The 14756-nt window shown below is 37.4% G+C and overlaps 1 protein-coding gene across 1 annotated transcript; it reads right to left on the bottom strand.

The window, feature by feature from the left end:
• Positions 1 to 566: 566 nt before the first annotated feature.
• OSBPL2 (oxysterol binding protein-like 2) lies at positions 567 to 13769 on the bottom strand. Its single transcript, XM_009707743.1, has 11 exons — positions 13623 to 13769; positions 13300 to 13375; positions 11494 to 11628; positions 10313 to 10410; positions 9415 to 9597; positions 6396 to 6503; positions 4975 to 5064; positions 4210 to 4333; positions 2408 to 2536; positions 1544 to 1667; positions 567 to 888 (listed from the first exon to the last, which is right to left on the bottom strand). Exons 1-11 carry the CDS (start codon positions 13709 to 13711, stop codon positions 794 to 796), a joined length of 1251 nt encoding a protein of 416 aa, XP_009706045.1. The 5' UTR covers positions 13712 to 13769; the 3' UTR covers positions 567 to 793.
• Positions 13770 to 14756: the final 987 nt, after the last annotated feature.

Consider the following 14756-nt stretch of genomic DNA (forward strand, 5'->3'; position numbering starts at 1 on the left):
TGGAGCTGTACTTTGCCCAGCAGAACAATAACAGACGCTCACTTTTTAGCCACGTTGACTGAAAACAATTTTATGTTCTCTGGAAGAGATTTTCAAACGCACTAACTGAAATTCATTTGTAGCTGCTCCTCCAGGCTTCGGGAAGAGAATGCTTTCTCTTCTGAATTTCATGAAATCATGGGAGCATCCCAAAGTTCTTGCCTTTGAAGGAAGCACCTGCAGTAACTGGCCGTGAGCATACACTTGACCGCATAGCATTGGCATCTCTGAAAAGCGACCAGCGGGAGCCGGAGCTCAATCACATGTTACTCTGTGATGCATTCTATGACTGAGAAGTCACTTGACTATGCAATCAAAAAAGCAATTTCTGAAGTATCCAAGCCAAGAAGTCCTAAGAGTGTGAAAATAAAAGGCCCCAGAGGGCCACAATGTCTTAACTGCCAAAAGCTGGACAGGAATTGCTTAAGGGAGAGATGAGACTTAACATTTTATTAATTCTAACAAAAATATGACCTCTGTAGGTTTTAAAAAACAAAAAAATCCAGCATTACCACAGTAGTTAATTATGACAGGTTTCAGCATTTATTATTAGATAATTTCTCCAGGACAAAGTTATCAGCAATTTTGGCTTCCAGCTGCATTATTTAATTGTTGACCCAGCAAGTGCTTGAAGTGACACTACAAATTGTGCTGTCATGTAGGAAATCAAACACATGCTGTCTTGAATAAAAACATTTCAAGCAGTATACCAAACCATTCCAAGCATTACACAAATGCCCAGCTTCCTTTCCCCTTACCGTGTGTGCCACTCCACTTCATCTTTTGCACGCTCCTTGCGAGCAGCTCTTTGTTTCTCTTCTAGTCTCTCTTTTTCTTTGCTAGCCACATCTAACAAACATTTCAAGAGAAATTGGTTAATTAGCAAAACAGAAACAACAATCCAGAAAACACAGAAAAGACTGCAGAGAAATGACTTATAGTTCATTTAAGCAAGAGAAAGCATTTGCTGTACACAATCTCACTGAACAAAAACCTAAAACTGTCATTTCAGAAAAGTCACTACTACAAACACAGAGTCAAAACTGAAATTTTGGCATTTCATCCATCAGAAACACTGCGCTGAGACAGCAGGAAAGAACTTAGACTAGGCATAGTAGACCGTGATTTTTTCACTATTTGCCCATGTGTTTTTTCTGACAAACACCAGAGCAACAGAGCAAGTCTGTTCACCACATGTCTTTCCAGACAAACTCCAAAGCAGGAGATCATGTCTGCCAGTTCCCCCCAAGTTAGCAAACATGCAAACACACCATAACATAGGATAGCAGTCTTGAGATCCACCTTGGACACATTTGCTCTCCCAGAGTTTTCTGGGAGAAAACAGAGACCATACGTTGTTCAAAAGCATGTTCATTAACACAGGATGAAAAAGAGTTAAGGCTGCTCTGGGAATGAGAAACCAAAGGTGTTTCAACCAACCTCCCTTCAGTCATCCCTCTCAAAACTTACTAATGTGAAAGTATTTCCTCCAGCAAACACATACCCATGTTTCCGTTTTCCATATTTCTGATATCTGGACGTAGCCGACAGTCAGTGGGAGCTAAAATTGCTTCCATGCCCTTTTCTAGCTCATTGAGACTCACAGCAAAACTGGTGAAATTGTACATCTTAAAAGCAAATTAAAGATAACATACAAGTTATTTTGGCAAAGTGGCACTGGGTTCCCTATACCAAATGGATACAACAGAACTTCCAAGAGAAATTACTGAGTGAAACCTTCTCTCACTGGTTACCCTGAAAGCAAGGTTAGGTTCATAAAAAAACAGGATTTTTTGTTGGAGGGGAGGGACAAGGAAGGGCAGAAAGGGATGGAAAACACATTTTTTAAGCAGTCTTTGCTTTGGAGGATCAAGACAGATTTTCCTCCATATCTGGTATTTAATATCGTTTTTATGAAAAAAATCACCCACACCTAGAAGACTAAAAAGTCTTGTTGAAACAATTGAAGTTAATATCCAGCTGCCCAGTTACTGCATTCTTGGAAGTCTGTCTTCTAGCAGCAGGATCAGCAGAAGGGAACATGCATCCCTATTTCAGTCTAAGTGCAAAGATCTTGCAGACAGATTAACCTAAGACACCAGACTCACACTGAAGCAGCCGCAGTCAGAGCATGCATCCTTTCTACCAGCTTCAACACAGCAGTGATGCTTTCACCACAGGAACGAAGCAGGGAGTTTGCTGTAGTATAACTTTACTGCTGCAGCAAGAATTACCAGTGCCCGTCAATATGCACGCTAAGAACATAACACAGTGCTAACACTTCAACAAGGTTTCCATTCAACATTACTCATGTTCCCTTGGATAAGTCACTAGCAATGGCAATACATAGACTGATTGAAACAGTTACCTGTGATGAGTTTGGTGGCCTACAATTTATTCTCCAAAGCAATTTACTGCCTGGTATGAACTGCACCGTGTCTTGAACCTCTGGCAGATCATCAGCCTCATCATTTTCGGATTTAATAACATCTTCACTCTGAAACAGAGATAACATTTGGCAGGGGAACAAAGGGAAATTGGACAGCTTCATCTAGAGTTCTACAGCGACTGTTGAAGAATCTGTTCAAATTTGAGATATTAAACACCGTCCTGTACTTCTGCCTCACCCCTTATGTTTGCTTTTCCTCACTCTGTATACTGATCCTCTCATTTTTACTGTAATCTCTTGCTCCTGATATCTCTGAATAGTCTCCCACCACCTATGTACAATTTACTCATTTTTTTCAAACAGACATTCAAGTTGTACATAGGTGGTGGGAGACAATTATTACTGCCAGTTTTCTCACTATGAAGACTGTGTACTCAAGTTTATAATTAACAGTGTCTTTCCTACCAAGCTCCTTTGTTACCAGATGCACTGCTATAATGCATATATAAAATCAAATGCGGTATTCTTCAAGAGGCTGCTCTCAGAATCCGAGAGAATCTAACTGTTGTAGGACACAGACAGCTACACTGTGGAATTTCTGAGATTTCATCATGAGAAACCATTTAAAACCACAACCACCAGAAGGGAAGTTTGAGGCAATAACATCCTAGACTGACAGTATCACAGTTTTTCTCTCTCCCCTCACTCCCACCCCCTTTCTGTTTTCTTTCTGCTGCCGCTGACATGGCTCATTTATTTTCTTAAAAAATACCCTATTAAGTTAAACAGGGCCTGTTTTATACACTAGAAAACAGCTCCATATGGTTAAGAGTCTAATTTCAATCATTTGGTTTGAGTATTCATTATTTTAAAAGACTCTTTTAGGCTACTTTCCATGTCAACATCTGGTTTACTGTTAGACAGTATCACCATCTAAATATAGACTCAACAGGAAGGACGGAAAAAAAGAAAGAGTTGATTTTCATCAGATGAACAGAACCTTACTACTTTTTTTTTAAAAGTCAAAATATAAGCCTGTACCGTGATGGAATCCACAGCCAAAAGCAAGGCCTGTTGTGTTCTACATTATTCTGATGTGAATACTTTTTAATGAAAGTTTCAGCCTCTTAACGTTAAGAGTGATTAGCTTCTGTTTAACTTATCATTTTCAACAAGCAACCAGGGTCTGCAAGACCCTGTCGATATCAGGAAACCCAATAGTCTGCTGATGCACCATGCAACATTTTTAATTTTCCATATAACACTGAGGCTTTGGCGGTAACTTACCTGACACTGCTTACATACGATGAAAAAACCCTGCAAGTTTCCAGACCCTGTGTTGGCAAGGCTGTCTACATCATAAATTCTGAAAGGCTGCATCACTAAAAAGCATGACTTAAAAAACATGTAATTTTTTTTTTTTAATGCCCAAATCCTAGTATTTTTACATCTGGAGCTGGCCGTAGAGCCACTTTCCTCATTCAAGGACTGGACAACATGAGCTTGGGGGTTGATATTGGATGACTTCTCTTTGACAAATCTCTAGCAAACACCATTCCTATCAGCTCTCTTCAATACCAGCAGCTCACACTAAAGTCTACACAAGTTTAAAGTGCAAGAACTTCTCATGGGACTAACACTGCCCACATCTGACCCCTACCAAAACACAGACTGTTTTAACCCTCCATTCACCATCACCTGACCATTTCTGTAAAGAAGATGTTTTCCTTTCATTTCTCATATTTCAGTATCTTTTCTCCCTAAAGAATCCTTAACCTTACCGGCTTCAACTTCTTCTGCTCACCACCTCTCTTTTCATTCTTTTTGTAAGTCTCATAGGTAGTGGGATCAGTGCACCATAAACATTCCGTCCACTTGCCATAGATCACGCACAGCTTCTTTCTGCTGCAGAGAAAGCAAAGGAGACTTAGCTTTACCTTCTTATAAAGCCTTCTAAGCCAAGTCATGCAGATTCTGATCTATATTAAATACCCAGCTTCCTACTCGTATTTTATGTTTCTTTGCAGATTCTTAGAAGCCAGATATGTGATAATGCAAAGAAAAGGTTTCAACTTATTCCACTCTTTCTGGCATTCAGTCCTGCAGAACACAGGCTCACGACTTAGTCACATGCTTTTGTCACTGTTAAAATAAGTGTGGGTGCAATAAAGCCAATAGTTTACAACATAGAGACTTGGAGTCACGAAACAGGTTTGGGTTTGAATAAAAATTTCTATTAACCATATTCTCATTATTTTAAACTGAAGACTGGAACTGTGACTGTACAACAGTGAAATCAGTGGTGACTACTCTGCATTTTCTCTGGATTCTCTTTACTTCCAAAGACTGGACTTGAGAGTTTTTCTAATAATGCTTAAAATGATCACTCTAGAATCAATGGGTTTAATACTGACACAGAGTACAGAAATGAGTTTCAATCTGTATTCCTAGCAACTTTGCAGTCACATCAGTTGTGGTCACTAAGCCAGCAAAAGAAATATCACAGCACTCAGAAACAGAGGCACCAAGAGGCTTTTATCACTTACTTTTTGTCCTGAATGTATCCCTCTACTCTGTGAAGCTCTTTCCCAAACAGTCCACATGGTTTAAAATTAAGGACACATTTATCTCCAGTACTGTAGAGGAAATAAGTACATGCTTAAAGAAGCAAGCCCCTAAATACATTACTAAGTCTACTTTACCTTACTTAGCTTTTTTCACATAGTTACAGTTAGCCAGGGAGTAGTTAGTTATATCATTATTTTTCTTTAACCTTGGTTTATTAGCTCACCAGGGCATTAAAAAGGCACACAAATTTCAAAATTCCACAAAAAGGACAAAAAAAGAAGTCAACGTGCAGATGAAGACATCAGCCTGTGAAAGCCAACTGAAAACATGACCATACTTCTAAGTTTCATGTATATCTAGAATTTATCAAAAGTACTAGGAATAAAACAGAATGCAGTCTTGCATACTCCTTAACCCACACTATTAACTCACTGCATTTCAGATTAACAACTCTTTACAGCCAACTGTAATGAGAAATAACTTTACAAATTACCTATGCAAGAAAATCCAGTTAAGTGCATTCAAAAGTTACCTCTAAATTGCCTAATAAAAATTCTAAATGAAACTTTTTACAAATATAAACCAGCATTATATTTCAGCATCTTCCTTGCATTGAGATGTACACATACGTAAATAATCTCTGCCAGTGAGGTATCAGGCCAAGTTTTTATGTCAAGCACAAAGCATACAGAGACCATCCTGGGTCTTTGGTGCAAATATAGGAGACAGGATTGTAGATTTGATGCTATGAGAAGTATCAAAACAGCAGCCCTTCTGGATTAAAGCTCCCATTTATGGACAGAAAAACATACGCAGAAGTAATACAATTTTCACAAAATTCTCTCCCTCATCATTACAGGAGGTAATTTTATTTAAGGTAAAAAGCTTTTATATAGGCACTTGGCAGAGCAATTGACATGCTCTAAGTTCACATTATCCTACTCTGCAGTCCTTTTTCTGCACCGTACCCTTAATTGAAAACATTATTATCAAAACTAAAAAGAGTGCCAAATCACAATCAATGTGATGGAGGTCCACTGCAAGCCTCTGAAAATTATTCCGTTTAATGGTTCTGAAGTTAAATTTAATTTCTGTTCTCTGTCAATAGGGCTGAATTTGAATGGGTAACTCACAAGTGTAAAATCTTTGTATCCCATAAGCCATCTAGCCTTGTGCCTTTTCATTAATATTATTATGATACCAAGCCCAGTCCAACAAATAGTTTGCATTTGTCAGAATTGGGGGGGGGTGGGGGGAAAGACAAAAAAAGGTAAGATTTTGGACCTACAAAACAAAGCTTCCTGTGTCTCTAGCAAAAATCAAAACTATCTGCTTTGTAACAAAAGTGACCATGCACCAGTCCCTACAAGCCAACCCTCAGTTTCATGATTAGCATTACCTGTGATTTACAATTTCTACCGTTCCATATTGTTCTAACCACAGTTTACCAATAATTACATTATGTACACAACAGGTTGGATTCGTCCATGTGTAAGCTTCATTATGTCTGTAAAGAAAATAGAAAAATAAATCATTTTCTTGAGTTTGAGATGGAATGTAAGCCTGTTCTCAATTCTGTTCAGGGCAGGGCAAAATATTTAGCACTCCTATGAACTGCCAGCAGTTAACTTCAAAACAGAAAAGAAACAGACTTTTCTTTATAAGCCAACAATGTGTTGTATCTAAACATTACTGCAAGTTAATAGAGTGATACTCCTTTTATTTTTTTTCATTCTCACAGAGTTGAAATAGTAAGTTTTATGATTGCTGTGATTTTGATTACAAATTCCAGCCCAACATAAACAGCAGTCCAGAAATTAATCTTTTTCATTTGCACTTTTAAAGTTCTATGTGATAAAACATAACTCTTGCAGGAGAACCGGACTGACAAACTAATCTATCCAATTACTGCAGTAGCACAGTGAACTTCTTCCTAAAGCTCTTTCTTGTAAACCTCTATCATAATCTAGAGAGTACCTATTTGTGATAAAAAAAGCACTGGACATAAATATTTGAGTCTTCTAGCAGAGAGGTTAGTCACTATCAGTTCTGACAAAGGTTTGATATGAAGACACTCCTCCTCGAGGGCTGGTCAGACTAACCCACTTAAACAACTTTTCATTTTACAAAGACAGAGTGGTAAAGGCTTTTGAACCTGAAGAGAATGACCCAAGTCAGCAAACTGTGTAAGTGGTTTCCACAAATACACCACAAGTTTCCACATCGGTATATGAGGCCTGCTGCAGTGTCACTGAAGGCAACTGGGGGGGGGGGGGTGGTTTTGGGGGTGGGTTTTTTTTTGGTTGGTTGGTTAACATCAGTGTGACACAACAGCACTATATTCAAGCTTCATAATCACAACACTTAAAAATCCAATTTATTACTCAATTCCATCCTTTTCCCAAAGATTTACTGAGAAGAAGGAGAAGTCCAAGAATTGAAGAATTTTCCACTTAGTTTCATTTTGGTTTTAACATTTTGTGAAAAGATTTACAAAGACAAGCTACCAGATTCTAAATCCTTAAAAGACATTATTCTAAAAGTGGTCAAAATGTTAAACAACAGGATTCCTATTATCACTAGCTCAGCAGAGTCAAAGCCATCTATTCTCACTCATCTTTCCATGCTGGTAAAAGAAATGCTCAAGTTACCTGGTTGGCAATCAATCCATCTTAGGAAATCTTGCAAACTCTATTTTATACAAAAAAACCACAGAAACAAGCAGTGTTCTCTTTGTAACAAATGCCTTGTGCTTCTACTTCCAGTAAGTATGGAGAGAACACTCCCATTTAATGTTTCCAACTGGTCTGTCATTTTCCAGTACAGAGGAAAAAAAGATCATTGAAGTTTGACTATTTTCCACAGCAAATTGTCTTCAAGCATACTTTAGAACAATGACTACTCTTCAAGTGGGGAAGAAATACCAGAACTCCCCATATTCATCCCACCAGCCTTAGCACACATTTTTATTCATGAACTACTTGACACCAAAAGCTGCATAGCATAAAACAAAACACAAGACATGGCCAGTGCTGATAAATTGAAACACTTATTTGTGCTAGAGAAGTGAGGAAGAAGTGTGCTTTCTAATGCATGTTTTCAAAAACATAGTCATCCTTAACAGAAATGCAGTACTTAACATTGACTTGCAATTTTGCTTCCTAAACAGTTACTTGTACACTCAGGCCCTGAGCAGTTCTCCGACTACTCAAACCAACAGAATGGTACAAGACACAATACTGAGAGACTCAAAATTTGATTTCAACTTCTGCTGCTACCTTGAAGTAATTATTTAAAATAAATGCTTTAATCATTTACATTTCAGTTTAAACCTGTGCCCTGCAATTTGATTAGGCAGAGCAAGAATTTTAATAGTCTTCTAAATAAAGGCTCTCTTTCAAGTAACAAATTTTATTTTTGTCTGCATTCTACACTAACATTCATAGTTCTTTCTACATTCAGAAGGAATTTCCTCTATTTCTATTACCATTTATATCCAAGACCTGTTCATACTTTCATAAGCTTTGGAAGATTAGATGCCGGCAGCTCGAAAATTAAACTATACTTTCAAAAGAAACTACAGGAAAAGCCAATGCTTGATATGGCAGGCAAGTTGACTCTTTATTGAAACCAAATGTCTAGAAATTTCTCAAGCCAACATTTCAAAACAATCTCAGAGTTAGGCCTGAGGAGAGCTTTTATAAAAGCACCTTTAAGTATTCAATTGCAGAATACTTTTTCTGCAACCATTATCTAGTGCATCCTTGTGTCCAACTTGGGAAAGCTCAAGAGCCTTTATGCCACTAGGGCACCAATCAACTTATGACAAGTCACATAATTTATGAGAGACATATACAATAAGAGACAAGCCTGGGAATAATCTGGACAGGCATTCTTGATTTTATTAGGAAGGTGATCGTACACTGGAAGTGTTAAACAGGTGACAAGGCAATCCTGACACATTTCTCATGTTCCCTTATCACATAGAACAGCTGTTCTGAAGATGCAGTTCTTTCCACAAAAACATATGCACACAAACAATCAAAATCAACAACAACATTTAAAAGAGAGATGAGCTTGAATAGCCCGGTAATAGAATTTTCTCTCTCTATTTAAATTTTACATGCTTTCACAGAACTAGCTTTCAGTAGCACTCAGTTTTTAGGAAATGCTAATTTTATAGTGGAAAAACTGGGTCAAATTGCTACAGCTGTGCAAGCATGGTGTAACTTTAAAAAACAGAGCTCTGAAATTAAGCAGTGAAAATTAACTTGTAAATAAACTCTTACAACCTCTTCAGCAAGAGGTTTTTAGACAATCACCTATGAAGAGCCAATAGGATGATTATCACTTATCTTTTTATTCAAGTAAATGTTAAGGAGATCAATATAAAAAAGGTATTTACTTCTCATACTCACCTCAGAAGCTCCAAAGTAATTGTTCCCCGAGGCTCCGCTTCTATGCTCTTTCCCCAGAATTTTAGTTTGGGATAGATTGATCCATGAAAAATAAAGTCCTTACTGAGGCCTTCAGAATAAAATGCACTAATAGGTGGGTGGTGGCTGACTTGCTCAGATATAAACCTAAATCCTAAATCCTCCCTAGTAACAACAAAAAAGAGCATTAAACAGTAAATATTGGGTTTTTTAATGTTACAAGATGAGAGAGGTACTTGATAGTTCAAAAAAATTTGAAGGATTTTGAGATTAAAGTGAAGGTGAGACTTTTCCTTTTCTATTCCCATGACACATTTACAATTAATGAAATGAAAGAATTTGTTCTCTGAACACTTTCTCTTTACACCCAAAACCAACCCATACTCAAACACCTAAATGACTTTCCACCCAGAAAGGCATTTGAAGAAGTTTCACCGAAATAACTCATGAAAATATTGAAACTCTCTGGGCAGCACGAGAAAGTCTGATTGAAAATTCTTTTCTCCACTGCAGACATATCACCCATTTATTTAAGCTGGAAGTCCTTCAGACTAACTCCTCTATCTGACATGATCAGCAAAATACTATTTAAATCAGTCAATAGTGTCTGGTCAGGAAATGTCTTTGGTAGAAGAACATGGACCAATTTTTCTCTAAGTCAAAGAATACTCTGCCTAAAACTAGAAATAAAATTATTAGCTTTTATAAACAACTTCTCAAAAATTTTGAGATAGTTTGGGGAAAAGAATTTTAGCTATACTCAGAAATATTTTTTAGTAGATTCTTATTTATTTCACTGAATAAACAACCAAACTACTATGAGAGTCTGCTAACTCAAGAACACAAATAGCCCCAGCTCCCAATTTAAAGTAATTATTACCTGGTTAATTCATAGGTTTCTCCTAACAGCGGGTTAAATGGTTTGCCAGTTCTCTCCCACTGAGAAGCTACAGCAGAAACTGCAAAAGCAGCTACAGCCTATAAGCAAATTAAGAATATATTGTTACAAAACCAGTACATTAAAACTCTAAGTTTAGCATATTATATTTGTTGCACATTACCGTATTTCATTATTCTTCCAAAAAGAAAGTGCTATATATTGCTTAAGGCCAAAACATTTGTAAGCCCTAGGATAAGTGATATAGAAGTGGGGAAATATAAGCAGTTAATAAGAACCTCATTTCCAAAGGGAATTATTTTCTGTAGTAAATTTTGTCAGGTTACACTCTGCCCCATGCCTCTCCACCTACCTCTAAGAGAACAGCCTGTTTTTTTTAAATCTATTTTTCCCCTATTTTGACTGCCCCCCACACTCAGCTCATTGGGAACAGTCTTGCTTTTCTTAGTGTCAGGCAAGCATTATTTCTAACATCGATGAGATTTCTTCAATCGTACCAGCAGGTACAAATGACACTTACAAGCTTGTACAGGCTGATAAATAGGGGTATGTACTACGTAAACACAGAACAAAAGATACACATTCCAGTTTCACTTAAGTAAAAGCAGAGCTATAAGCAATACTGGTATAACCTAACGTACACAGGCCTGGTTTCACCATATTCAGTTCCCTGTAGTGAGACCAGCCAGGTACTATATTCTACTCCCAACAACAACCAGTTTTTGAGAAGAAAAGTGGTTTAGCTTGTCTTTGTCACAAAAAATTTTCATCCAGTAACTTAAAAGTCATGGAGACACTCAAGAAGTCAATTTAGGATGACTTAAAGCCAAGCTTTCATCTTCACAACACATAAATCCACAAAAAGAGTCACCATTAAAGCAGTCCTGAAAAGGGTTGAGGTCCTTGGGCATTGTCAGTTGTGGCATTCTCCTGCACTAGACTTTTGGCTCAAAATCTGTGCACAGCATCAAGTGTGAAAGCATCACAAATATCTGATACAGCCACTATGAAACAAGAAACTTGTCTAGACAGACAAATATGGGCATTCTTATGATGGCCCCAGGGAAAGAAATACACTCAAGTGAGAAATTGTCTTAAAATGAAAGACTCTGGGAGAGAAAAACTTCCTCTGAACTAACGAGAAGGTGGTAGCTGTTACTCACCTGCATTCGTTCCAGGGGGTCTGCATGACTACAAGCCTTATTAATGAGGTATATATGTTCCATATATTCTGTTATCCGCTGAAGGAAACTCAATGGCTCATTGAAGACAATAGGCATCGTAATCTTAGACAGCTCCTAGGTAACAAAAGGATAAGTTAGTTTCTTAGACACAACACTAACAACTGACGACAAGAATTTTGAAAATAAGTTGTGGATTAGTTTATTTATAGCATTCTTCAAAAGACATTGGGCAAGCCTGTAGTAGACCTCCGAGTGTTACAGCTGAAAGGGGCTAGAAGCTCTGCAGAATGCTACTGGCAGTCTGAAAGAATAAACAACTTTGAAAATTGATCCAGCTAACCTAGTAAATGCAAGAAAAATGTTACCTTATATTCTGTGGTCTACATAAAACTGAAGAAGTTAAAATTTCCATAGATAACAGCAACAATATGCCAACCAGCTCATTACTGATACTTAAGTACCAGCATTCCTTTAAAATCTTCACATATATATTTGCATAAAATCTAACTATTTTACTGCAGAAACCACAAATTATTTTTTGAAAGGAACAGTTACATAAAGAATAGGACTTGAATTGCTCTAACAAATTTTAGTGGCTTTATTTAAGCAACCTGTTATTTGCATCAGAAGGTTTCTCATTTCACATGTGGATACAAAACAAGACATGAAGTTCACACAGAGATTTCCAATTCCCCAGGTCTTTGACTATATCCAAGCAAATTTGGCTGTTTAATTAAGAATTTGCGCTCATGACTGAGCACTAAACCATCATTTAAGTGCTTAAAACTTAGTGGAAAGGAGAATGCCACCAGGTGAAGTTTATGCAACATCTTCCTCACATTCTCACAGGTAGTAAAGAAAAAAAAACATTACCCCTAATCGACTTAAATTGATTTGGTCCAAGCAAAGCATTCTAGTAGATAGGTCACTCATCTTAACAAAAGGAGTTTTGACAGTACAGCTGTACCTTCTAGATGACATAAGTTAAGCTAGCAGAAAGGCTCACTGACTTGTCTGTTGCATTCACAAAGGACTGTACTGGCAGACCTAGACTAGATATGCATGTAATTGCTTAATGCTTCTAAAAAGGGGCTATGGCAGCAAGGCCCTCCAGTGTAGAACATCATTTTCATGCCTAATTAGAATGAAGTAATCAAACATGTAACTGAATTCTTAAAGGATAAAAGAAAACAGCAGTGATGGCCAATAATGATGCAAGCATCAGGGTCCTTTATCAACACAGAGCAATGTAAAGGTCTGTGTCTCTGAGTCTAAGAATAAATCTTGTGACTCAATTACATCACACCATTAACACTTCATGCCTACCCTGGGCTCTCTAAGAAACTTTAATAGATCCCAAGCTTTTCTATCCCTTGAATCAGATGAAAGCAATTTTTTTGGCACAAACAGCTTAAAATTAGGAAGGAAGAAAACAAAAACAAAAAACACACCACAAAAACCCCACCACCACACTAAAATAAAGCAGAGCACATTGTGTTAATCAAACCATATTTGACTATATTTTTAATGGCTTTAGTCGAGTTCTTACAGGACAGCATCAGAAATGCCAATTCACATGCTCAAACAGCTAAAGAAGGTAAGGAAATAGTACCGTTAGTAAATGAATGTTGAGATTTAGAGAGCTGCAGTTTAAGATAATGTTCCCTATGGATAAAAATGCAAAATGTACAAGGTATTATTCTGTGTCTGAAGGTTTAAGCAATAAAATTAACCAGTTGAAGTTAGGAGACCTAACGTCAGCATGTTTCATCCAAGCTAACTTACCAGTCCAATGCATTTTTTTAATATGCTCCACACACTAAAATCACTTCTAGAAAACATTGGGGCAGGTAATGTTGTCCTGTAATTGGAAAAAAGCAACTGTCATTATCAGCCCCTTAAACAACAAGACATTTTCATTTGTAGGTACTGAAGTAATTTATAAAGGAAGCAAAACAGTAACCTAGAGTTGACATAGGAAGCAGACAAGTGAAATGTCTTTTCAGTTCCAGAGAATTAACCTCTTCCAATGAGAACAGTAATGCCCCAAAAGATAATGAGCCAGCACATACTCACTTCTCATTTACTGTGGAGTACTATGTGTTTACCTGTGTCTCTTAATTCCATTTTCTTGAATCTCTGTCTCTCCATTATGCTTTCCAGTCCTATTGCTTTGGTGTGGATCTAGATCAAGCATTTCTGCAACTTTATGATTTGCTTCTGAAAAGTCTCCTGAAGAATTGTCAGAATCAAAGCCTGTATAAAAACCACAAGGCAACAGTTTTCTTAGGAACCTACTATGCCACAGACTGCCACTCACATTTTGTAATTCTCACAGCAGTACACTTACACCCTGTTATTTTATTTTAAAGAATTATCAGAGTGAAAACTATTTATTAAGTGACCTAATTTCCAAGAGTATTTAGAGCCAAGTATTGCATTAGAATCAAGAATTCTCAACTAATTTTTCACACTGCTAAAGACAAAACCAATTTAGGATATTACAGTAGCTTCAGTAGCTCCAGATCAGATAAGCTGTATTGTCTCTTCTTCAGAGCTGCAGTGGGATTACAATAATTTTGTTCAGTTATTTAGTTTTCCTCAAAGACCTTAAAAAAAATTTAACTTAGACTACTTACACTGCTAACAGGGAAGGCAGAAAAAAAAAAAAAAAAAAGAGAAAAGAGCCATTTCACAATCCAGTGGCGAATATCCAGACTACTACAGCAACAGAAATATAGGATATCGAACTTCTTTTTGCCATCCATGTGTGCAAACCACATAACACTTCCCTAAATGGTTACAGCAAGAACCTGCAGACACCAAGATAAATCATTCCCTGAGCTCTACAAGCAACCCAAAGCATGACTTACAGTAGATGCCTCCATCCACTTGGGTAGATAGCCACTGGAAACACCATTGTAACTAAATGCTAGCACCCCCGATAACAACATGCTTTGAACAGCTTTAACCATAAAAAAGTCAAACCAACAGGAATCTACAGGAGCACACACACACTCGGTCACTACCAACAGCAACAGGCCTCTTGTCAATGCTGCTACACAGATTGACTGCAGAAACAAAACAATTGTTAACAACAAATAAGGATCAGTTGCAGCATCCATACAGAGCACCCTAAAATGATGCATTAACACCATCCACCTTCACGACTGGCACAGTATTGCAATAGATAGCACTGCTGATCATTCAGCGTAATAGAATCATAGAATGGTTTGGGTTGG

This window comes from Cariama cristata, unplaced genomic scaffold (genome assembly GCF_000690535.1).
Source record: "Cariama cristata isolate BGI_N322 unplaced genomic scaffold, ASM69053v1 scaffold42649, whole genome shotgun sequence".
Taxonomy (NCBI): domain Eukaryota; kingdom Metazoa; phylum Chordata; class Aves; order Cariamiformes; family Cariamidae; genus Cariama; species Cariama cristata.

Excerpts from the sequence above, each read along its gene's own strand:
- OSBPL2 (XM_009707743.1), bottom strand. The coding sequence starts at position 13,711 with ATGCTTGATCTAGATCCACACCAAAGCAATAGGACTGGAAAGCATAAT. Across the intron at positions 9,598-10,312 it reads GAAACCTATGAATTAACCAG|GGAGGATTTAGGATTTAGGT; the intron begins GTAATAATTACT and ends TGTTGTTACTAG. Across the intron at positions 4,334-4,974 it reads GGATACATTCAGGACAAAAA|CAGAAAGAAGCTGTGCGTGA; the intron begins GTAAGTGATAAA and ends CTTTCTCTGCAG.